General features: G+C 41.6%; 1 protein-coding gene across 3 annotated transcripts in view; it reads left to right on the forward strand.

Annotated features, from left to right (window-relative positions):
• zranb3 (zinc finger, RAN-binding domain containing 3) overlaps positions 1-25,363 on the forward strand; it is a 124,434-nt gene that overhangs the window by 36,095 nt on the left and 62,976 nt on the right. For all 3 annotated transcript variants that reach the window (XM_085447652.1, XM_085447651.1, XM_085447653.1), the window contains exons 9-13: positions 6,110-6,229; positions 14,350-14,469; positions 14,907-15,086; positions 15,763-15,936; positions 17,692-18,157. In XM_085447652.1, coding sequence (XP_085303778.1) covers positions 6,110-6,229; positions 14,350-14,469; positions 14,907-15,086; positions 15,763-15,936; positions 17,692-18,157 — 1,060 coding nt within the window. The remainder of the gene's footprint in view (positions 1-6,109; positions 6,230-14,349; positions 14,470-14,906; positions 15,087-15,762; positions 15,937-17,691; positions 18,158-25,363) is intronic.

A 25,363-nucleotide genomic window follows, 5' to 3' on the forward strand; every position in this document is an offset into this window, starting at 1 on the left:
TTGAGGAGGTCATTTAGCCATTTAAATAAGCTATGTTGGATCAAGGACACATCTAAAACCTGCAGGACACCGGCTCTTGGGGCCTGGGTTTGGACACCCCTGTGATAGGGGTTCATGTTATTGCTTCTTCTGTATTATTGTAGGGTTTTTACTGACTGTTGTTTGGTGCAGGATGAATTGAAATTGTTGATACAACAGATCTGCTACACTCAGGCCTGAGTGTAGCTTGTGAAATCAAAGTCTGTAGTTAATTCATGATTTAACAAAGGGAGGATTGCTTTTTTTCCACCTAATAAATGCATTTATTCTGGCCATCTTTGTCTAATATTACAATTTGTTTCATAATCTAAAACATTCACGTATGAAAAATGTGGAAAAACCTAAGAAAGCAGGAAGGGGGGAAATACTTAATGCACTCAGTCTTCTGTTGGTGCAAGTCTACTTCCAGCGTTTACTGTTGTGACCACTAGCCCTGCTGTAGTGGCTACAGGCTGTACAAATGTAAACTTTTCAGCACAACACAACCTTGGTTTCAATATGACCACTAAGCATTCATACATTTATTTAACACTGTGGTTCGAGTTTCAGAACATAGAAGGGAAGCACACTGAATGTGATTTGAGAAAAACAGGAAAATCTGTTTTAATCAGTATCAAGAAAATGTGGTTAAATCGATCATTCTTGTTCTTGTCTGAAAGAGCTGAAAGAGCTGACAGTTTAGGTAAAGACCGCTTTGACATTTAGGAAAGAGAACATTAATACTACTAACATGTCTGTCTATTCTGTATGATGCTAGACCTGGAAATAGCATCTATTGGGAGTTCATCACTGAGGTTTCATTTTTCATTTGAACAGTAATGAACAGAGATTAACAGAAAACACTAAAATAATTTAAAGTATTTGAAATTACTATCATTTTAAATATTTTACATTGTTACTGATTTCTACTGCTAGAAAAACTAGCCTCAGCTGATGCTGAATTCTTTGAATAATCACGATACCAGTTTATAGGAAGTAGAACAAGACACTTTATTCCTATTGGCTGTCCCAAGCCCAGGTACATGGGAAGGTTTGTGTCAGAAATAATCTTGAAGGAAGAGTATGTGAAGAACAGGATTATGAGTTTGAAGTTGTTACATTACACGTGCCCCACAGGTTGGATGTCAGAAGAGAAATTGGAATTGTGGAGTAGGTCGGATGAAGTGGTAGAGAGTGGTCGCAGGTGGAGAGAGTGGTGATCGTAGTGGGCTTCAGTGGACATGGAGGTGAAGGGAACAGAGTTGAGATGTTTGGTAGATTTGGTGTTAAGGAGAGAAATGCAGAAAGCCAGATGTCGTGGATTTTGTGAGAGGGTCGAAGGTAATGTATAAGAGTGGAGGAAGGTGCACACAGGTGGACTACATCTTATGCAGAAGGTGCGGATTTAAAGAGATAGGAGACTGCAAGGTTGTGGCAGGTGGGAATATAGATGGGCATCATTAGATAATAGTCTGTAAGAAAGTATTCATAACCGCAAATCCCTATTTATATCTATCTATACTCTACTTCATAACCAGGTGGGATTTCATCTGTGATTTGGCTCTGAGCCCCTTCTTGTTTGCAGTGGTGGTGGACAGGGTGACAGTCGCTGTTTCTTGTCCTGCCTCCCTCCTCTCACCCCCAACAGGTTGTGGCAGGTGGCTGGCCCTCCCTGAGCCTGGTTCTACCAGAGATACTTCCTGTTTAGAAGGGAGTTTTTCCTTCCACTTTTGCCAACTACTTGCTCATCTGATTGTTGGGGTTTTCTCTGTATTATTGCTGGGTCTTTATCTTATAATATAAAGCGCCTTGAGGTGACTTGATGCTATATAAATGATTCATTTAATTAAATTAAACTGAATGAGATTGAATTGAAATCAATAACTGTTTCGATTGTTTTCCCTAGTGTAGAGTTGTCTACCTTCCCCTTATCTTTAAGGTGACTTTCCTCTGCCACACCTCATAAAAATAAGTTACTGTATGTGCAGCTGGTGGGTGGGGCTTCTGTCCTGACAATGGCCATGGTGGTGTATCTGTTCTCATTGACATCATACAGATAGATGTAAGAGTAGGAAAAAACTGCAAAACGGTATTTCTTGAACACAAGCTTGCTTCATAATTTGATACTTAGTATTTACCATTGTAACAATATGTGGCTATAACTGAAAATAGGAAAATACATTGTTGTTCACATTAACCTTCAAATATCTCACAAGCAACAAACCCAGAGCCATACATTATATCACCCAAATAGCTTAAAAATTAGCTCGATGATGTTGTTTTTTTATTAATTTTCCTATTTCAGGAAATGGTGAATTGATGGCACAGCATCATTCTCAGAGCGCTTGGCCAACCACTCAGTGAGATCTCATGGGAAAATCATTGCCATGGTAACAGAACCTAATGGTTGCCAGTGAAAGCACTTAGACAAAGTAGGGAGTTATAACTGAGGTATTATTTTGTTGCGTCCAGCCTGGCATGATTACCCCTTATATCAAAGTTACACACCGCACTAAAATAGCATCTCTGTGATGTTGTTGCTATGGAAACTCGGTCGGCTCTCTGAAGTGACTTCTTTTTTTCTTTTTAATGAGAGCAATATGGGAAGGTGGCATTTAGTCTAAGGAAGGCCGGCGGGGGAGGGGGGTCAGAGCAACTAGTGTTGAGAATCTAACATTTCCTGTTCGTCAGTGGAAGCATTTTTACACTAATATAGCTTTCAACCTCTGTTCTGCTTCTAGCCTCTTACCAAGAGAACAGGCAGTTACCTAGTCTCTTATATTTGTAGCTGAGCAAACAGTTCCACCAGATATAGTATCCCTCTCCAATCATCTGCCATGTTCGAGGGCTGGCATTCCTCTCAATTAGCCCAGCGCCCTCAGCCATGAGGAGTGTGGCCCCGAGGTTAACGAAGAGCGGAGATAACCACTGAACGCAATCATCGACACGCTACCCGCTCAGCCTGCCTCCAAGCTTGGATCTCTTTTGCGCTTGGTGTTGTTTGCTGATTGGATTTCTGCTCAGTTTAGCCTAACACTGGACCTCCTTTCATTACAAAGCCCCCACCCACACCGACCTGCTCTCCCACCTCAAAGCCGATACTGCCGGCCGAGTCTCATTTCCTCTGCTACTGGTTCACACTTTCTCTACTTCCGAGAAAGAGAGGGAAAAAAAAGAGAAAGCTTGCTTTATTCTTTTTTTGGATCATCGAGAGGGGTGGAACGGTATGATAGATTCACACATCTATGTCACTCTGACAAGCATCACGGCCCCTGCCTGCCAGTCCGCCTGGCGACGAAGCTGCCAAACGCCTTTGGGGTATTTTTGTTGCTTTACCCGCCAAGCATCTGCTCCCAATTACCCAGAGAGGACAGCTCTGATGCTGGACTTTAAAGCAAGCTAACGGGCCGCTTCAGACAGCCGAGAAGTTTGTGCACTAATTAAACTCAGCGGAAGGAAGACGGCGAAGCCGAGCCGTCAGTAATGAGGACCCCCCAGATCAGAACAGGGTCGGGCAGGCCTGGCGGAGATTCATTATCAGGCGCATCGGCTAATTATCAGCAAGGCGAAGCAGAGGTTCTCCCACCAGAGCATCAGGTGTGTGATGGCTGCAGAGGTTGTCAGCTTGCAGGAGGTGCGGAGATTATAGGGTGGACTTCACACCACAGAGAAAGGGCCTGTCTCCAAAAACTGTCTAGTAAGGGCTCTGTTTGACTCAACTCAAACCTCAGAATTTCTCACTAGTTGGTGCTATTCTTGGCTGCTTTATGGCCCGGGGCTCTGAAATGAGCCGAGTGCGGATGCTCAATGACACGCTCGTACAGCTCTTGCAGAAGGTAGCGGGGAGCAGGCCACAGCCATCACAGTGTGATCGCTGGGCACCAGCGCACGGTGAAATGATAGATACAGATACCTGCAGGCTGCAGTTACCTCACTGTGCCGCTTCCTTTTTAGGTTGTTAGACTCACACCGTCAATCAAGGTCAGAGGCTTTAGCAGAAAACAAACAAAAGTGCATTAAACTTGGACTGTGATGTTTTTAGGGGGGGTTAAGCATTGTTACCATTTGACTTCATAAATCAGAAGCCCGACATGAAGGAGGGAAAAAAAATGTGGTTATGCAAAAAGTAAAATGAGCAAAAACTTTTATATCCTGCATTAATTCCAGGCTTCAGCTGTCACTTTTGACAGGTAATAATTCTTAGGAGTGTTTGCAAGTCCTGAATGTGTTCACATATAAAATCTCCTAAAATATCAGCCCAGTCAAATACCTGATGATAGTTACATTATTAGGAAATAATAATGCAATAATAATAATAAAGTGCTATGGCCTCAATAAAGCTGGTGATAAAAGTTCAAACTGTCAGTTTGTAAACCCGTTAGTAGGGCTGCCACAAACGATTATTTTGATAGTCGACTAGTCACCGATTATTTTTGCGATTAGTCGACTAATCAGATGATGCACCCATTGGACATAAAACGTATTGCACCAGCATGCGTCTGCTCTTATATAACTATCATTAGCTTACAGCTTTAAGTGTTTAAGGTGCTAACTAAAAATAAAGACAAGATGATAGTTTGTTAAATTTTAATGACATTTGAAGATTGTTTCGGTGAAGTTTAATAAACTCCTTGCTATCTAAAATATAACGGGACACCAGAGTATATTCTCGAGCATCTCACACTTCTGATAATCAGTTGTCTGCTTGACGTTTATTAGCTGTGTAAAAACTATAACTTTAATCTCAGCCAAACTCATTTACTAAGGAACAAATAAAACACTGAAAAAAGCCAAACAATAACATTTTTTAGTTATCTAAGTGACTTATATTACATGTTTAACCTGAGTAACGAAAGACCGCGGGGGGTTTGAAACTGATTTGCTGGGAGTTCAGTGTTCTCATCGGCTCTAGTGACCATTGAACCCCGGCTAGCTATCGAGCTAGTGGGTAACAGACGTCTCCGAAAACGTCAGAGCGCTTTTGAAAATATGTGATGTCTTGATAAACTGAGCAGATATTTGAGGTTTACACAGCTACATTCTTGTCTGAAAATATGTTAAAAGTTTATTTTGTGACCCAGAAAGAATAATAAGAGTAATATTAAAACTAACTAGCTGCCGCCATTGTTGGAAACTGGAATTGGCTGGGCCACGCTATGAATTCTGGGATAGGTTGGGCCACGAAGGATACACCCGACCCATCCTTCAAATCTCGGGAAATGAAGGGCGCTTTTGTCGGCCGCATTTGTCGGAGTCTTCTAATTTGGACAGGCTTCGTCGTGTCGCTGTAACATAATTGGCCTACAAATGTGGGCACAGGAGGATGCGGTTCCTGAATTTGGACACAGCTACAATACCGGACACAGCTTCTTCTTCTTCGGGGTTTAACGGCAGCTGGCATCCTTGTACATGCAGTGCTGCCATCTTCTGTTTCAGTCCATTATTACACTCTTAAATCCTACTACTTATTCCTGCGTCTTTTGGGATCTTGCAAAGCTTCAAACGACGCATCGACAATTTTGATAGTCGACGTAATCGCGACTAGTCGACTAATCATGGCAGCCCTAACTGTTAATATTGCTGCTTCTTCATCTGACTTTGTGTAAATGACACCATTAATATCTGCACATAGTGTATGATATATATACCAGTGATAGGCCAATATCAGCTGGTGAGATCAGTTTTGGCAATATGTGACATAAAAGGTCTTTATTTTATTATTTTTTTGTAAATCCTGTTCAGTTATGAAAAGGTGAGTTTTGCTTGTTTGTTATTGTCACCGAAATTAAAAAACAGAAATTCCAAAAACACACCAAGCATAAGCCAAGTTGTGAGTTATTGATTTGACTCTTGGTATCTCCGAGCTGACAAATGCGCCCCAGTCGCTCTGTGTGCACTTTCCTTTTAAAGTCTGGATCCCTGGCATTCAATAGAGAATCGATCACACGGAAAGGATGCCGCGGTGATTAATTGACTTCTTCACTGATCTCGCCGCTTCCTCTGTGTGTGGTCGACTGGTGAAGTGATGGATTCAGTAGCTCTCTTTCATCTGTGTCTATTTTTGTGTGTGTGTGTGTGTGTGTGTGGCCAGGCGGGAGCTGTGAAGGACTACATTAAGATGATGCTGGAGGCAGAGCAGCTGAAGTTCCTGGTGTTCGCCCACCACCTCACCATGCTGCAGGCCTGCACCGAGGCCGTCATCGAGGCCAAGGTAACCTCGGGCACTCTGCGGGCAACTGGAGCTTCTAAAATGTGTTAAAGCGGCAGTAAGCAACGGCTGTGGTGGTGCCTGTAGGATGTGTAGCAACACTGGCGAGAGGTGTGTGAATTATTTGAAATTCTAAAAGCTGCTAGCTCAGGTTCAAGTATAATTAATTTTGTAGTATGCTGCTGCTTCTCCTGGAAATCTCCATACAGAACAGTCTGTTCCATATCTCACACGCTAGCTCCAAACTCAGGCCTCCACTCAAACTCCCCAGCTGTACTTTAATATTCCCCAGGAAGCAGTATGCACCTCACATACTATTGGGTATATACTCAGCGCAGTCAGGAGTATATTAGCATGTAGTTTCTGACACAGCCTGTGCAGCATGCCCATATTAACATCCTACAATGTAACATATATATATATATATTAGGGGTGCAACGATATTCGTATCGATATTGAACTGTTCGATACAGTGCTTTCGGTTCGGTACGCATATGTATCAAACAATACAAAACTTTTTATTTATTTTATCAACTTTCCTTCTGACTATGCTGTCTGTGTTGAGCACTCAGTGGATCTGCGCTCGACAGGGCAGCCTAGGCGGAGTAGTCGAACGCAGATTCACTGAGCGCAGGGCAAGCTAGCGAGACAGAAGTTAAGCTCTCCTTGCAACATGGCAAATTGAACCTCCCCCACCCTCATTCAGATCTGGCGTTTGGAATTATTTTGGTTTTCATGTGACGTATGACCCTGAAGGTAAGCGCGTCATGGACTAAAGTAAAACAGTATGTTGAATGTGCCACGCAATGCTCAATTACATGGGTGTGAACTAGTGTGTTAGTGCAGTTAGTTCGTTAACGTGTTGGCCGTCCAGCCCCACGCACGGGGCGATCCGCGGTAGCTCGTTAACGGAGATTTGCCGCGTTGTGGCGTTAACGTCATTTCAACGAGACTAACGCTGACAGCACTAGTGGGAACACAACGAATATGACTGCACATTTACTCCGACAGCATCCTAGTGCAAAGACAAGTGGAAACAGACAAAAACAACAAGCATACATGCTACAAACTTTACCCGAGTCATTTAGACAGCCGTTAGCACATGATTCTCCTTATGGGGACCTGATATGTTTAATATGCTGCTGAGAATATAGCCCAGAAGAAGCGGACAGTATAGCTTTTAGTTTGGAAAGAGCCATTTCTCTGTAATAAACTCTCTTTTCCAAAGATGAGTGATTTCTCGATCAGATTTATTATTTTATTACTTTGTTGTTTCAGCAACATTAAATTTAAAAACTGGACGTTTGAGTTAAAATATATATTTATAATTTTGATAAATGACAAATTAAAAAGGCATGAACATTTATTTTTGTATCGAAAAAATATCGAACCGTGACACCGAAGAACCGAACCGAACCGTGAATTTTGTGTATCGTTGCACCCCTAATATATATATATATATATATATTAGGGGTGCAACGATATTCGTATCGATATTGAACCGTTCGATACAGTGCTTTCGGTTCGGTACACATATGTATGAACAATACAACATTTGTAATTTATTTTATCAATTTTCCTTCTGACGATGCTGTCTGTGTTGAGCGCTCAGTGAATCTGTGTTCGACTACTCCGCCTAGGCTGCACTGCACTGTCGAGCCATATATATATATATATATATTAGGGGTGCAACGATCTGCTGGAGCCACTCGCCTAGCTTGGGAGTCACCGCACCTAGTGCTCCGATTACCACGGGGACCACCGTTACCTTCACCCTCCACATCCTCTCGAGCTCTTCTCTGAGCCCTTGGTATTTCTCCAGCTTCTCGTGTTCCTTCTTTCTGATATTGCTGTCATTCGGAACCGCTACATCGATCACTACGGCCGTCTTCTTCTGTTTGTCTACCACCACTATGTCCGGTTGGTTAGCCACCACCATTTTGTCCGTCTGTATCTGGAAGTCCCACAGGATCTTAGCTCGGTCATTCTCCACCACCCTTGGGGGCATCTCCCATTTTGACCTCGGGACTTCCAGGTTATACTCGGCACAGATGTTCCTGTACACTATGCCGGCCACTTGGTTATGGCGTTCCATGTATGCCTTGCCTGCTAGCATCTTGCACCCTGCTGTTATGTGCTGGATTGTCTCTGGGGCATCTTTACACAGCCTGCACCTGGGGTCTTGCCTGGTGTGATAGACCCCAGCCTCTATGGATCTTGTACTCAGAGCTTGTTCTTGTGCTGCCATGATTAGTGCCTCTGTGCTGTCTTTCAGTCCAGCTTTGTCCAGCCACTGGTAGGATTTATTTATATATATATATATATATATATATATATATATATATATATATGTGTATATATAAATAAATTAAATTCTTAGTTAGCGTATTGTCTGTCTTGTCTTAATGTTGGTTTAAAATGGAGCACTGTAACAAAAAATAATTTCCCCCAGGGATCAATAAAGTATTCTGATTCTGATTCTGATGTCAATGCTTTTGCATTCTTTCGGAAATGTAGCTGGGTTATTATGTCATTGGCATCGGTGAGCCACTGTCAATATGTGACATATTGAAATCGCGTTTGAATTTGCGCTTGTTTTTTTGCTTTCACTTTGCAATCGTGCGAACTGTGTATAGAGAGCGACAGCACTGATCTGTGAGTGATGAAAATTTGTGCACCAATTCCTCTGACATCGTCTTATTAATCGTTAGCTTACTATGCAAACATGACAAGTGAAATCTCCCGCAGCTTACACATGTGAGAGGTTGATCGCGCAGAGAATCGCTGAGCTTATGTGAGTGCGCGTTGTTGGGTCTGTGTTTCCACAAACCCCGCTAATTCTAGAGACTTATTCATCATGAAGAAAACAAGACAGTCGATCGATCCATTACTTGCAAAAGGGAGGCCTCGTCTGTGTCCAGCACGACAAAGAACCCCCAAATGGTGGCCTCCTCTCGCTGCCTTTTATTGACAAACTTCAAACAATAGTTTACAAAGCACCTCCCCTTGCAACCCCCCTTTGGTTACAAAGACAAGGCACTGTATGTAAATGTATACACTGTGTGTGTGTGTGTGTGTGTGTGTGTGTGTGTGTGTGTGTGTTATGTGAAAATGTGAGAATGTGTGTGTGAGACCTCCTGCTGACCAAAGGGTCATAAACCCAGGAAGCTTACATCAAAAGAAACAGATCTTTCAGATAGGATGTATCTACAATAAAACCTCCCCCAGCACAGAGTGGCTGGAGAGGTGGTCATAATCAAAGGAATGGCTTTGATCCTACTGCTTAAACTAAGACTGTACAAATTTAAGAAACACAATGGCAACATTCAACAATTAGACTTAACACGCGTGTAAAAACAGCAGGATTTATATTTGACTATGATGACCTGGATGACTGAGAACCTTCACAGACAGATATATATTTTAGTTCTGCTGAGCCAAATAAGACAGGTCAGGGTGAAGAAGTGACAGCCAAAGAAAAGCTTACCACAAAACGGAAAAGTTATGACAAATCAGACTATAAGGCAAAAAGAAAGTGCAGCTTTATGGTTTCATGGACAAAATAATTTCTGTGGCTGCAATATGACGAGCTAAATAACCAGGGCTGCACATAAGTGGTCCGCAGGTGCGCATTCGCTGTCAAAATAAAAAACATGCACAAGGGTTAGGGTTAAATTTGTAGCAACAAAAACATAATATTCCAGAAACACGCTTTGCCGATCCGATCAGCTGTTTGTAACACTTCCTACGTCCATCAGCGCGAACTATCGCATGTCCGCCATGTCCTGCCCAAAACCAGAAGTGACGTCATTTTGCAGAAATGTAGTTTTTCACCATCAGGGCCTTATGAGCCTATACTGGTGTTTTTAAAAGTTATGTTTGACTTTATGACTTTCTGTGTCGTTTCTTGGATGCTTAGGACTAATATTGCACTGCTGGAAATAGTTTATTTTGATGCATATGCTGCTTTTTTGCAAATTTGCGTTGTAAGATTTATTTTCGTTTTTCCTGCAGTGTATAATAATTGGTGTATTTCAAAAATAAAACTATGAAGACGCTTAAAATAAATTTTCTGTGGTGGGAAACTATTTTGTGCAACTTTTTTGTATTTACAGTTTTGAGGGATAAGCCTCTTAAATTTCTCTAACTAGAAATACATGTTAAAAAAACAAAAACGATTTTACATTTTTTTTGTAGTTTATTGCACCTTTTTGCAATTTATGTAATTACTATGCACTTAATGCATTCATATTATTAGAATTTGGGCTATAATGGTTGTATTGATGTATATCAACTTGAAATGATCCCAAAAATGGCACTACAGCATGTAAAAATATAATATAAGCTCTGGCACACTTGGTTCTATGTCTTAAATCTATGTAGTCTTAAAGGGTTAAGTGTAACGTGAAAGTACTAAATGTGTAGATTGTATTCATATTTCACTTCCACTTCCTGGCTTACCAGAGGTAATTGGCCCCATGCTTAAGTTTTATTCCTTCATCCATAGTCCCGCTGTGTTTAGAAGTCAAATCCTTCTCATGGCTGTGATTATACCTTCGACAGGGTACTAAGCTCTGAGCTGTGCCAGTTGGGCTTTTACTTACAGTAGATGTTAGTCGTGAATTATATGAATCTGCATCTTATCAGGTACGTTTAGCCGCATCGTTTGGATGATTAACAAATTAGTTTATACACTGAGACGCTTCGAGCCATCCACATTCTTGAGGGAAACTCTTCTTTTGCTTTCACAGTAAGTAAACTTTACTTCCACAACTTCTTCTCAAGTCATCACAAGCAAACAATATCTCAACCTGTGAAAGAGTTCAAATGTGTGTTTGCGGATGTGCGCTCGCGCGTGCGTGTGTGTGTCACTGAGGTCGGGGAGGTGTCGGCTGAATGTAATGTAGCGGTGCAACGTGTGATAGCACATTCCTCCTTGAGACGCTCACTCCGTGGTGCATTCGCACTCACTAATTAACAGAAATGAGCTAAAAAAGGAACGACAAGCAACGCACTGTGATGAGAAGCTTGGCAGGGACAAGCGACTGTGCTCCAATTATAGTGTTGTCACTGTTTTTTCTGCTCCGCACGCTCTCATTCTTCACCTGGTGTCAAACTGGTTGGAAGTTTTTATCATCAATGTTTTTTTTTTCCCCCACCAGCTAATAAACAACTCAGTTTTACGGCCTTGAGATATTGTTTATTCCTGCTAAGTCTCCGTGAGCACATTTATTTGACCTTTATTTTTCCAGGAAAAGTCAAACAGACCTGTGTGTTCTTCTTCAGCGCGGTTCTCCTTCATATTCATGCAGTTACAGCTACATTCACACGCGGGAGCGCCACAGTGCGAACACGCTATCCTACTGTCGGCCACCGCGCAGCTCCGCGGGACAAATGGCCCCAAATCAAAAGAGTGAGGTCACCGCAGCACATCAGCGGCGCGGTGAAGGTCGAGTTCAGGTTTAATAAACATGGCAGCCGCCCGCTCCCTTTGTTTGGTGTTTCATTATGCTATCAAATATTGTGTTATTAGCGGCGTTCTCATTTTATTTAAATCATTGCAGCTCCCCTGCTGATGTCTTTGATGGTGTATCCATTCACATTTCTCTTATTGAAATGTCTGCAGGAACCTAGAATACAGGTTAATGAAGTGCTACACTCCTTTAATGTTCCAGCACCAATCTGCACCACCTTTTTACAGACAGACAATACCATTCCTCTCAGTTTGAAGCTTTATTTCTCTTCAACAACCACACACCACATATCTCGTCCTGTTTTTGGCCCGATTCTTTTGCTAAAGAATAGAGGTACGAGTGCTGGATAATAAGCATAGACTATGTACAAAAGCTGATTGTTGCCAACATGTTGGCATCCATTGGTGTTTGTTCTGCTGATTTAAAGCCTTTAGTTTTGCGTTTTGGCTGTCACCATCCCGTTAGCTTTGAAACAAGTTTCAAATGGGTGCTAATTGTGACTTCCAAAAAGCAGGCTTACATGATTAAGCCCGATCGCTAAATGATTTTTAAAGAAATACTGATGTTATGATACCTCTTTGATATTCATTTCTTTCACACACACAAAACATAAAGAGGTCTTCCTAACTGTTCTTATGTATAGTATTTACTCATTTATGCTCAAACCTGTGCCGAGTCTCCACTGGTGGACGAACTAAGCCTTGTTTTCTAACCCCTGTTTTGGTACCGTTCTCTGAAAAGGCTCATTTTTCAGGTACAGTTGGTCATTTTAACTTGTGACTCTTTTTGGGGTTGACTCTTTTTCTGAGCCTGCTTAAACTGGACTTTTGAAGAATTGCAGTACTTTCAAACTGGCTTTATTTTTCAGCTTAAATTGCTGCTGGAGATTAACACAGATTTACCAGCTCTTGCTCTAGTCAACAGACTGGCTTTAACCTTGGTCAGATATGACCAGTAGGGGCGGGTTTTAATAATCGATTCATCGATTAAAATCGATTCTGGCTTGGATAACGTGATATCGATTCATTAAAATCTTGAATCGATTTTTTTATATAAATGTATTTTGTCCAAAATTCCAGAATCTCAGGTGAAACGTCACAAACTTTTGACAACCACCAAACATTTAAAACGGTAAATGAGAGCAGGAACACGGCTTCTGAACAAAGACGTAAACACAAAGCACTACCCGCAGATCAGAATCAGTGAGATGTCGCCTTTCTCACCCGACGGCACGGACACGGTCGGGGCTGAAAGCCAACAGCTCGCTGATTCTGATGTTTCGGCGGGTCCGCGCTTTGTGTTTATGCCCTTTTTGCGCTGATTCGAAAGCTGTTAGTTTGATCTCTCTCCAAACAATATTGACCGAACCAGCAGCAAAAGAAGATCCAAACTAAGCTTCACATAAACATCGTCATGGACTCCCTCTGACTTTTGCTGTTTTGCTTCCACCACGATAAAATCACACTTCATGCACAGCTCTCGCATTCTCTCTCTCTCTCAGTGTACTTCAAGAACAGTTTCCCGTCTATATCCGAAATCTGTTTTCTGCATTATTCGCTTGCTTGTTACGCACAAGTCTACTGTTACTTACAGCCAATGTTTTTTTTTCCTTATACTCACTTCCGAAAAGAAAACCTAGTTTCTGCCGTTCAACAGGCTTCTGAACAAATTTAAACTTTTTAAAGTTATACAAAATGCAAAACGCTTAGCCGTGTCTCTAATAAAACCGCTGTAACTTCAGAGGTAATGTTCATGTGTTGATTAATGGTTTTATTTCGTTTTTGATGTACTGCAGAATATTTTATAAAATCCCAGGCCAGGAAAATCACCTTCATGTTTTTCTGTGTTTTATCTTCAGCTACTTTGACACAAAGGCATCTGCTGTGATGCTCACACCTTTGATAAAGTCTTGCGAGTGTCAGCTTCCTTCTTATAGATACAAAAATACGGAAATGTACTGATCTGAATTATAATATTTCTGACTGTCTGAGGCAAAATTTCCCAGATTCAAATCGAATTGAATCAAATCGTGGATCGAATCGATTCAGGACCTTGTGAATCGGAATCGAATCGATTCTAGAAATCAGTGACGATACCCAGCCCTAATGACCAGTATCTTCTGAAGGCTAACATTAATGTTAACAAACTTCAGACAGATGTTGATCTTTATCTGATTTAGTGGCGCTGACCTCTTGTTGTACAGGAACCGCACATTTTAACATGCCAAATATAAACACAGTGTGACTCACACACCTTAAAGTTGAGCTCATTTAGACATCATCATTGTTCATTTGGAGTTACGCTTATGTCCATTTAATAAATGTATTAACTCTTCTGTTAGTTGCTCTAGTCTCTCTTGAAGGAAATATATTCTCCCTTTTCCCTTTGTTTACTTGCTGGATGGAAACTTTATGCAGCACTTTGTCCTGTACAGATAACTTTTTTCTTTCTTTCTTTTTTTTTTAGCTTTGTGACAATAACTGTGTGCATCAGCTGGAGATTGGAGCTGTGTCTCCTGGTTAGAAAGATTATTGCCTTAAAGCTGTCGAGTGTTATTATATTATTTTACATTGCTCAACTGCCACTTTTAGTGATCTAAATTGTCCTTTGAAAATCAAACGCTGCGTTGTCTCGACTCCATCCTGACAGGCTGGTTATATCCGAATCGATGGCAGCGTACCGTCATCAGAGCGAATCCAGTTGGTCCACAGATTCCAGAGTGACCCAGAAACCCGAGTGGCTATCCTCAGCATCCAGGCAGCTGGACAGGTACTTGCATACTTATCCAGCAGGCTATGCAGGCTATGCTTGATCATAATAAAGGAAATAAGACACCCTGCAGTCAATTGGAAAATCAGCTAAATAGACTCAATTTTGCATATTAGAGGTAATTATGGTTTGTACTGGTTGCTGTGAATCCTAATATCATAGAGAAATGAATGGTGGAAACGTGTTCTAGTCTTAATAATAAACTCATTGACCTCAATTATTCTGAGTGACCAACAGAAATGTTATGCATTCCAATCAAAAGAAGTGGGTGCTTGAAGCACTTACGTATCAATTAGCTGATAATATTCTGCTATTAAAAAGAATTTCAACAAATTAAATTTCATTCAATCGGACTGGATTGTTCCATTTTTGAGGTGGTTGTACTGGGTACTCTGAAACAGATATGTAGCGTGTGTGTTTGTGTGTGTCCTCTCCAGGGTTTGACCTTCACCGCTGCCAGCCACGTGGTGTTTGCCGAGCTCTACTGGAACCCCGGTCACGTCAAGCAGGCTGAAGATCGTGCCCACCGCATTGGGCAGACGTCCTCCGTCAACGTGCATTATCTCATTGCCAAGGGCACCTTCGACACCGTCATGTGGTCCATGCTCAACAGGAAGGTACTGTGGGTGACATCATGGCAGCAAAGTTGGAGAAATTTATGCAAAGCTGCTTATGATTTCACTGGTCATATTAAATTTGAATGATAAATCACCCTTACTGCTCTTGTACTGATTAGGCTCTTCAGTGTTTTTAATGGAGGCAATACTAACATTTGCATATTGCTACGCAATAAGTTTTAAGAGTAATCCAGAAGTTTCTCTTCCTGGACAGGATGTTTCTGTCTCCAAATTACGATTACACATCATGGCTTCCAAACTGATCATCACAAACAAAGTTGTGAATAAATTTAAATGATTTCTGATCTGAAAAATATTTACTTACCACATTTTCGGTGACCAATTGTTACAGTTTTGCCTTTGTGCACAACCGTAATAGATTTAAGACCTCACGCAAGTAGGTTTGTCAACATAGGACAACAGTGGTGAGTGATCGCAGGACCTTTTTCATGGTTAAAGGGAAAACTCCTTTACGACATCCAACCAAGAGAAAACCCTTTTTCCTTAAACTGTTCACTTGAGTTTCTTATTGTTTTATTTAAAATGTATTCATGTGGTGTAAAGAAGCAAAACTGTAAAAAACCAAAAAAAAACAACAAAAAAATGTGTCACTGTTCATAAATTTGTGGACCTAAGTGTGAAGTGAAGGTACAACATAAGGTTCCTTGTGTTTCAGGAAAAGGTGACTGGCAGCACTCTAAATGGAAGAAAGGAATATCTGAAGGCCGACGAGGGCGACAAGGACAAATGGGAGTTCCTCAACTTTGCCAACGCGTGGACGCCAAGTGAGATGGCGCTGCCGCTGGAGGGAAGCACAGGAAATGCCAAAACCGACGTCTTCTTTACTCATGTGAGTCAGCAGGAAATCTTCAACAGACATCTATTTCTTTCTCTCTTTAAATTAGCTCTGACATGCCGAGCCATCGAGTATAAAGCCACAGGAGCTTTCATAATAAATGAGTCTAATTTCATATAAAGTCATCACACTTACTGTTTGGTTTGTTCCTCATTTCTCTATGCCACCACTGGCTCTGTAGCGCCATAGCAAAGCATAATGTGATGTATGAGAAAAGAAAGTTGCTTTTTCTCGTTGCCATCATAAATAAATCTGCACGAGGACCTTGGGAGCTCGAGAGCTGTGGTCCGGGTGGCGATAACTAAATCGCTGCATAAGGAGTTCTTGTTGCGGCATTGTCATTTGAAGCTGAGTGTAGAAAGCTGTTAAACTTTGTGTGTAGTCAGAAGAATTGGACGAATGCGTCCTGGGCGCAGATTTTCATGTTTACTGTGATTATTGTACGAATGTAAAAGAAAACAAAAGCATGCACACAGACGTGGAAACGTTTCACACTACTGATCAGCCACAACATTGAAACCACACTTTGAATATTGTGTAGGCTTTCACTGCCACACGAACTCTGAGCTGTTAAAGTGCAGACTCCTGGAGACCTTTGACCTTTGTCCTCTGGAGCCCAGACATTAAGCAGCAGATCCTTAAAGTCCTGCATGTTGCGAGATGGGGACATCCTCACAGAGACATCCCACCACATTCAGATCTAGGCCAAGTCAGCACCTTGAACTCTTTGTCAAGGTCCTGAAAAGTGTTTGCAGTGCGACAAGGTCCGTAATCCTTCTGAAATAGGCCACGGCCACCGGGGAATCCCGCTGCAACAAATCCAGCTCCAGCTACGCTCACGCCTAGTCAAGTAGTGTGTGGGGTGTAAAGGTTGTATCCCTAAAAAAGTTCAAATTCATTTAATTTTTCAGTCAGAGGCTGAACAAGTTTACCATTTAAGGCCATTTCATACTGGAATATCTTGCAAACATGAACCAGTAAGTCCAGAGAGGAGGTTCTTTTGTTATCTGCCACTCACACTTTCTGTCTCAGTTTCACATCAGAAACCCTTCCTCTTCTTTTTCTTCTTTTATTGTGAAACATTCGGAGGAACAGTCTGTGGAAAAATCACATTATGAGCAGATATTTGCTGCTCTTTGTTGTTCATTTGTAAGGTTGTCCGCTCATTACCAGCAATTATGTCCTTAGCTGTTAGCTCTGCACTCCTCTCTGACTGTTGGCGACTAAAATCTGCTCCAGTTGGTGGAAACAGGGTGTTGTGTCACATCTTAGAATGTTTCAATTTCACTTGTCGGTGGTTTTAATGTCGCAGCCAAATTGGTAAAATGTGTAACGCTTGTTTTTTTTAACAAGAGACACATGGTACTGTTAGGATCATTATTTAATGACTGTGATGACTCGAGACGAAAAATGAAGACACTTTATAGTGTGATGGATTTATGAATTATGAAAAACTGAAAGAGCTGCACAAAATTTGTGATCAACATTAGAACATTTTGTATTTGTAGCATTGTATTTTTACATTACTGATGTGTAAAGAATTAAATGGGGTTTCTGATCATCGTTGCGTGTGTTACCATGGTGTTGCTGTATGCAAATGACTGCCTTTGATGGTGAAAACAAAAGGAGGATTTGATTCAGGGATGCTTTGTCACTTTACAGGTGGATTGAAAATTGGGTGCTACAGAGACAAAAACCGACTTGAGCTTGTATTTTTATTCATTATTTATTTTATATTTTTTGCTTTAGTTTGAGAAAGAAAAGCAGCACGACATCCGTTCCTTCTTCTCTCCGCAAGCTGGCAAGACGAAGAGGAAGAGAACAGAAGATGAAGAAAGTCCCTCCATCTCCTCAGAGACGGCTGCCACGCCAGCTGGCATCCGGGTATACTTAGAAAACAGCGAGGAGGGGAACGAGGAGTCATGCTCCCAAACCTCCAAAACGCCCGATCGGGATTTCTCGCCCCAGCTGAAAAGGCTGCGAACACCGCAGCCCAACCGGAGCCCCACGTCTCGATTTGGGGGGAAGCGGAGGTCGTCTGCAGGGGGGATCAGCGCAGGCAGACCTGCCAACGCGGTCTCCCTAATGTCTCAGCCGTCTGAGCCTGATCCTGCATCCGTGTGGAATTGCGGGGCCTGCACCTACTCCAACAGCAGCCTGTTGCCGTACTGCGAGATGTGTGAGTGCCCGCGCTCTACCTCTGCTGTCAGCTCAGGTAAGAGTAAGGAACAAATAATATCCAATTATCCGATCTCCCCCCCCCTCCTCTCATCCATCCCACCCCCAACCTGCTGTTTGCGTCTGCCTGTGTGGTCCTCTTCTTCTTCTTCTCCATCTTTCTCTTTATTTTGCTGTTGTTTATTTTTGTTTTTAATTAAATTCACAAACCTGATTGCAAATCAAACTGAATTTTATTAAGGAAACGCACGCGCTTCCATCATCTCTTGTCTAAAATGAAGCACCTGAAGCTGAAATCCATTCATTGCTTTATTTTCCTTCCTGTCAATATCAATCGTGGCAGTCTGTTGACATAATACTTTTGAACAGCATTACAGATTTCACCAGATGGAGATGCGAGATAGCAAAAGATGGAGGCAGACTTCCCAGAGTCTGAAATAGCACTGCTCAGAGAATATTGTCTGTCTCCCTCTCCTCTCTCTCTCTGCAGATGACAAGGACACAGTATAATTCTCACCTGTCAAGCTGAGAGAGAGAGCGAACAGGCGCCTACTATTGCTGCAAACGTCTCACACAAAGTTGGGAAAAGTTGAGCTGGCTCGAGCTGATATCTCTGACAGCCTATGATTGTATCTTGCAAAGAAGAGGGGAGGGAAGTCGTTATGACCTGGCAGACTGCAGGTCCATGCTCTTTAGATGTCTGAGATGCATCAAATCAGTTTGAGAGATGATTTTAAAAAAAATAAAATCCCCAAACTTGAATGTAGTTCACAGCTGTAATGTTTAGGTAACATGAGTTTAATACTTTTAGTACTCCACTGGCTGAATAAAGCCTTATATGAGCATGAGCTAAAGATAAGTCATTAGTCAAAAAAAACCTAGTTTACGGCAGGTTAAGGTAGCATTTACCGATTGCTTTATAAAGACAGACTGCACTGCCTGATCACACACTTTATTTGATGCACTTAGAGGAGGCGTATTACTCTTCTCCTTATTTGATGCCACATATATCCTGTTAAATAATGAGGTCAGACTCTGTGCAAAGTAATCCCAGTTATACACTTTTTTTCTACTCTTGGATCTATATGATGCCCAAGAGGGTGGACATCCCTAATATGGTCGTTGCAGGCACACAGCCAAGAGCAGCGAGTCAAAAGGAGCAGGTTTAAGGCGAACCAACACAGAGTATCAACAAAGACCAGCACAATGAAAAAAGATTATTTTGATCTATCAAAAGCTACTGTAGTCCAAGAATAAAACTGAGAAGTTAAAAATGAGCACAGCAGGTCAATTTTAATCAATTCATGTTTTTAACTATGGTACTTCAGAAAATTATTAAAATGTTTAAAACAGAGCAAAATGCACACTGATGAATGACACAGTTTAATCTCAGTGTCAGAGTAGTTATGTATCCAGACGAGTCATAAAAAAAGTAATTCCACATGAGCATAACCTCTGGCCTTCCAGACTGCCAGCTCGATGAGGTAGCAGAGTACAATACTGTCAAATAAAGCCTTTCAGGCTTGATGTTGAAATCTAAATTATTAGTTGGAGAACAGTAATTATAAAGAGCACATCTACCATGAAAAGCCTTTTTGCTCCAGTGAGGGTGTTTGCTTTTATTCACCTTCACTCTGAAAACATTTGAGAATTTGGGGAAGAAGAAAAGGGGGGGAAAAAAACACTTGTTGCCGCTTTTACCAAAAGACAGGTGATGATTGATGTTAGCCTCGTGTTCGTGAGCTAAATATGGAGCTGGAGTCGGTTGGCTTTGAGAACAGCTAAGCTAGATGTTTCACTAAGTTTAAAAGTACCGTTAACCTTGTAATGCCTAAACCATAAAATAACTGCAAAAAAATTAACATCTTTGAAACTGCAGTGTTTATTGAGATACTCTCGGTGTTACAGGGTTAACAGGATTTGTTAAATACGATGTGTCGCATTTATTCAATCTATGCCTTTTCCAGGTTTTACATTTTGGAACCATGGCGGACAAAGAAAGTCCCAGGAGGACACCATAGATTGTTTATGATAAGACACAGCCTCTGAAAAAGGCCAGAGCTCACCATACTTTCTAATGGCCAGCAGGGGGCGACTCCTCTGGTTACAAAATGAAATCTGATTGTATGGAAGGCTATGGCAAAATGATGCTACTTCTCACCTGCTTTATGACCTCAGTCAAATCATTCCACAGGTTTTGTTTTATTTTTTGCTTTATTTTGTGAATTATGGACCCACTGCAGGTAAAATAGATAATAAAGGTGAGTATGAGTTGGGGCGTGGCTACACAGTCCCCTGTTTTCAAACATATTCCTGCTACACCCTGTCCTTGCTCCAAGAGAATGAAAGCCAAAATACCAAACTCGAAGTTTTCAAACAAATGGCAACATTGTTGTCCATCTTTTACCTACAGTCTATTATGGGTGATAACATTTGGCTGACTGATAAACTTTAGAAACACCCTTCCCGTAGATTACATTCTACATAAATCTAAGGTTACCTAACTAGTTTAGCATCCTTTAGGACTCTGTAAAATGTTGACATCGATATAGTCCTAACACTATAGCCCTGCGTGTGTTTAAAGAAAAAGGTTGACACTGCATTAATGACTCTGAAGTCTCTGTATTATAATATAAGCGCTATAGTGAGTGCAAGCACACAGTAAATATTGGCTGAAGGTCTGTTTGCGGCTCGGTCCATTGGAAGTGAAGCCGGTGCACTTAAAACAGACACAGAACAAACAAGCAGTACCTCAGCTTTTGAGCAGCATAAAAACACCCACCCACACATTTTTCTTTTTTAACAAAATTCAGCCCCCATTTCATGCTCAGCTGCAGCAGATGCTTGATAACTATTCAGCAATCACACTCTCTTCTTTGTCACAAGCGCCACTCTGCATTCACAGCAGCAGGCCGTGTCAGCTTGCTAGACAGGGAATTTAACAACCTGCTAAATTTGTAAATGACAGACTGCGCGGAAAAATAACAACTGTATTTATGAAGATATCTCTCAACTTGGCACTGCAATCCACAGCTCGTGGAAATGTAAGAAAATAATCAGGCCGAAGCCTGTAGTGTGACATGAGAAATGCTATCTCTTCAAGATCAACAATTTTTCACAATGACTATAAAGAAAGCCAGGACGCTATGAATCACAGAATACTGACACATGATACAAGGACGTCAGGGCTTTGTATTTAAAGTAAAGGCAAAGATGTATCCGAGGCATTTGGCTTCCGCTCTGTATTTTCACAGAATGGCAAAAATACAACAAGCCAGCAGCTGTAGAGGAAGAGCAGCGAGCAAACAGAAGGGATATTGGTCTGTTTTACCGTGAGGCGTTTGGACCAGAATAAAATGTACCGGAAAGTAACAGAAGGAGATGCATGAAGTAAGAAGGACTAAGATTTCAAGGGTTTTTTCTTTTGTTCAGTGGAAAGTATTGATGCTAGATGTGGGAAGCAGGAGAAACGGGAGCTTAAAACCTGGCTACCACCCTTTGCAGAGCCCTGTGTTTCTTTAGCTGTCGTGGTTACATCTGTCAATTCTTATATTCTAGCACATCACGCTGCAGTGGCAGATTTACTGCCGAAAATGGGAAAGTTTGTCACTTTTAAGTTTCACAACCAAAATAATCAGTGTCACTATAGATTTTAAAGGGTACATTTAATGGTAGATTTTCAGCTCTAGATTCTCATTCCCGGGCTCATCTAGACTTGTTTTGCATAATTGACAGTTTAAAAGAATCCCTTTTTATATCAACTTTAAATCAACTCAGTGAAACTTCTTTGTTCTTCTGTTTTAAAAGTCGTTTCAGCTGCTCTCTCTTTAAGCCCTCCCTTCCTAGAAGCCTACTTTATGAATGACTAACTTCCAAAAGCTTGCCAAAGGGCAGCACATAGTGATTATGAGCTGTACCGGCTGTACGATGGGGCGATCGTGGCTCAAGAGTTAGGAGTTCGCCGGGTAATCGGAAGGTTGCCGGTTCGAGCCCCGGCTTGGACAGTCTCGGTTGTTGTGTCCTTGGGCAAGACACTTCACCTGTTGCCTACTGGTGGTGGTCAGAGGGCCCGGTGGCGCCAGTGTCCGGCAGCCTCGCCTCTGTCAGTGCGCCCCAGGGTGGCTGTGGCTACAATGTAGCTTGCCATCACCAGTGTGCGAATGTGTGTGTGAATGGGTGGATGACTGGATATGTAAAGCGCTTTGGGGTCCTTAGGGACTAGTAAAGCGCTATATAAATACAGGCCATTTACCATATTTACCATTTACTTCTTAGATGTGCTGTGCCTGTAACTTAAAACAAATCAATTCAATTCAGTCTTATTTATATACCACCAAATCACAACCACAGGCCTGTTATATTGTGAGGAAAAGACCCCTTAAGTAATACAGAGAACCCCCAATAATCAAACAACACACTCTGAGCAAGCACTTGGCAACAGTGGGAAGGAAAAACTGTCTTTTAACAAGAAGAAACCTCTGGCAGAACCAGGCTCAGTGGCCCCTGTGGAGGTCTCCCTGTAAGGAGTGGATATCCAGACTTCCAGTTCCCTCCAACTTCTTACAAATCCAGCTAAATTTTAAAAAGACAAGGTAATTAAAAGCTAAAATTTTGTCTAATGTTAACCCATTGTTTCATCAAATTTTGGAGTCCATCTTTTCCTGTCCGCATGGAGTCTTGTGCGAAACTCAGGTGCTCAAATTTGATTGGTTAGTAGTACTTTGACTACAATAGAATACAAAGAAATAGCAGAAAGCTTCTACTTTCAGTATTCTACATATTCATACATGGAGCCCATTTTTAGTTGCTCTAGTTTAAAGCCTGCGTTTTTTGCTAAAAGAGTACTTTTTCATTTAGCCCCTTTTGAGCTCTAGCTAGCAAGTGTTCGGTAATTAACACCCCCAGCTCAATTGTTGACAGGCTAAATATGTGAGAAAATTATATATTTGCCTGTTTAGCTTGCAGCTAAAACAAAACCTAGTCTTACAAATTGACAAGACCCTGGTGAGGAAGACGGATACATCACTCTTTCCAACACATATAATAGTCCTATATACACCAAGCATTTAAGCCTGTGGTGCCAGGTAGCTTATGATAAAAGCTTAGTCAGTTTTGCTTTGTCTTCCTCTCCTCCAGCCAATCACCGCTGATGGCAGCGCCCATTCTTCCTGTTAAAAGGGAGTTTTTCCTTCCCACTGTTGCCAAGTGCTTGCTAATAGGGGGTTGTGTGATTGCTGGGTTTTTCTCTGTAGTATTGTAGGGTCTTTACCTTAAAATATTAATTGCTTTAAGGTGACTGTTGTTGTAATTTGGTGCTGTATGAATAAAATTACATTTATTTGAATTTATTTGATTTGAAAGCAGTTAGATTAGCCCCTAACGTTTGTGTTTTTTATGTTTATGTATGTTTTGGTGATGTTGAAGTTGGCATTTGGCTTTTTTAATCCATTAAATGTTCTGTTCTGTCTGACAGAGACGGGAATTTACCTAATTCCAGGTGCTAAACAATAACATGTCATATTAATTGCATACAAATTGAATCGCTGTAGTGCTGTATCGTCAGTAATCCAGTCCTGGTTTTAATCAAACTGTCAGGGATTATTACCTCCTTCTTGTGACAGGGTTTATGTCTCCGGTGGGTTCGTCTGTATCGTCTCCTATAGCTGTTTTGGCACCAGGAAACAACCAGGCAGCTTCTGTTGAACTATTTTCAAGGTGAATTAGTAGACTTCCTGTGCTTGCAGCTTTTTTTTTTAGACCTAGAGCGTGGGCATGGTTCAGTCCTTCAGCTCTTTCACTGGTAGACCAGCAATTTGTCTCTCAGCACCTACTGTGAGAGATGTACACAGGGAGAGGGCAATTTGGTTATCTCCTGGCTCTCTGTACCTCTCAGCTAGCACTCAAACCATGTGCTGATTTTTTATTTATTTATTTATTTTTATATCAAATTACAGAATTTAACAACAAAGTCCAGCTAAGTCTTTAACTGCCTGATATTGTACAGCATGTGAACCAGCTACTTTCTTTTTGTTTGATGGGTCTTCTGTGACTGGCTGCAGTTTTTTCCGAGCCCTGCCAACTGAAGGAATTCAAAGCATTTCCTGTTTTTATTTAACTACATCTGTTAGCTCACATGCCAGAACACATGCTTTTGGAATCCTTTTGCATGGCATTTTAGATTTGAGACTCGATGTTGGAACCTTATCAAACCACTACAGACATAATGGGCTCCTGATGGGCGGGGAGAATAAGGGGGATTGACTGGTAAAGTGGAGGCACAGCCCTGCAGGATTTTCCCGTTAACATCTTCTTCGGCAGGGACAGCTTAACAGAAATTGAGCCGTCTCTCTGCGGTCTTACTCGGCTTGTTAGTGAAGAGGGGCAGCGCTGGGGCCAGGAGCCCAGAGACTCAGATGGCATTTGAGGAAACCGACTAGAGGATGGCCTTTTGAAGAAACAAGCCAGAGAGACGCAAGATCACTAATTAGCCCTCTGCATCCTCAAGACTCACAACTTAGTGTCTTCTTACATTTCGCACCTCAAGTTTGACAAATATTGTGAAGAGATGTGATTAAAGTTTAACTAAGAAAAGTAAGAAATTGCATGACACTTTTTTTTTAAGAAGTTCTGTTCTGACCGTGACATTTACATTTGACTAAAAATAATAACGGTCTTTTCTTTAAGCAGCTAATCCATCTGTTAATTCTACTTTCCTAATAAACAGCAGCACAGAAAGTACCATTTAAAATAACGTGAAGTCTGCGAATGACGATGACATAATCCCTGCATTCATTAACATTTTTGTGGCTCAGATTTCTGCTTGACCTTCACAGAATTACAACATTCTGCATGAATGGAAATCGCTTGAATGGTTTAAGAGCGGAGCTGCAAAACAAGTTTGATAGGCGGACTTCAAGCTGACTCTTTAAAGCGAGATCTGCCGTTGGCATTCAGCCATTATCAGCTGTTTGAACACTGCTCACTGCACCCCGGCTGGTGCGCGCCACAGATGCAGTAATCGCTGACAATTATTTTGTTTAGGTTTGATTGCACATGATGCAGGCAAGCAATTAACAAAACAATGTGACACGAACGTAATTTGCTCTCTCAGCAAAACGATATTGGCTGTTTGGATCCAGTAGCTGGTGAAAGGAGGCTGGCAGGTGTTCATCTGTAAGTTCCTGCATCACAGCTGATGGGCTGCAGAGCAACAAAGACTTCAAGTATCCCAGATAGTGCTTAC

This window comes from Copadichromis virginalis, linkage group LG23, assembly GCF_057382275.1.
Source record: "Copadichromis virginalis isolate Kocher_CV1m ecotype Utaka linkage group LG23, C_Virginalis_male_GT1.1, whole genome shotgun sequence".
Taxonomy (NCBI): Eukaryota; Metazoa; Chordata; class Actinopteri; order Cichliformes; family Cichlidae; genus Copadichromis; species Copadichromis virginalis.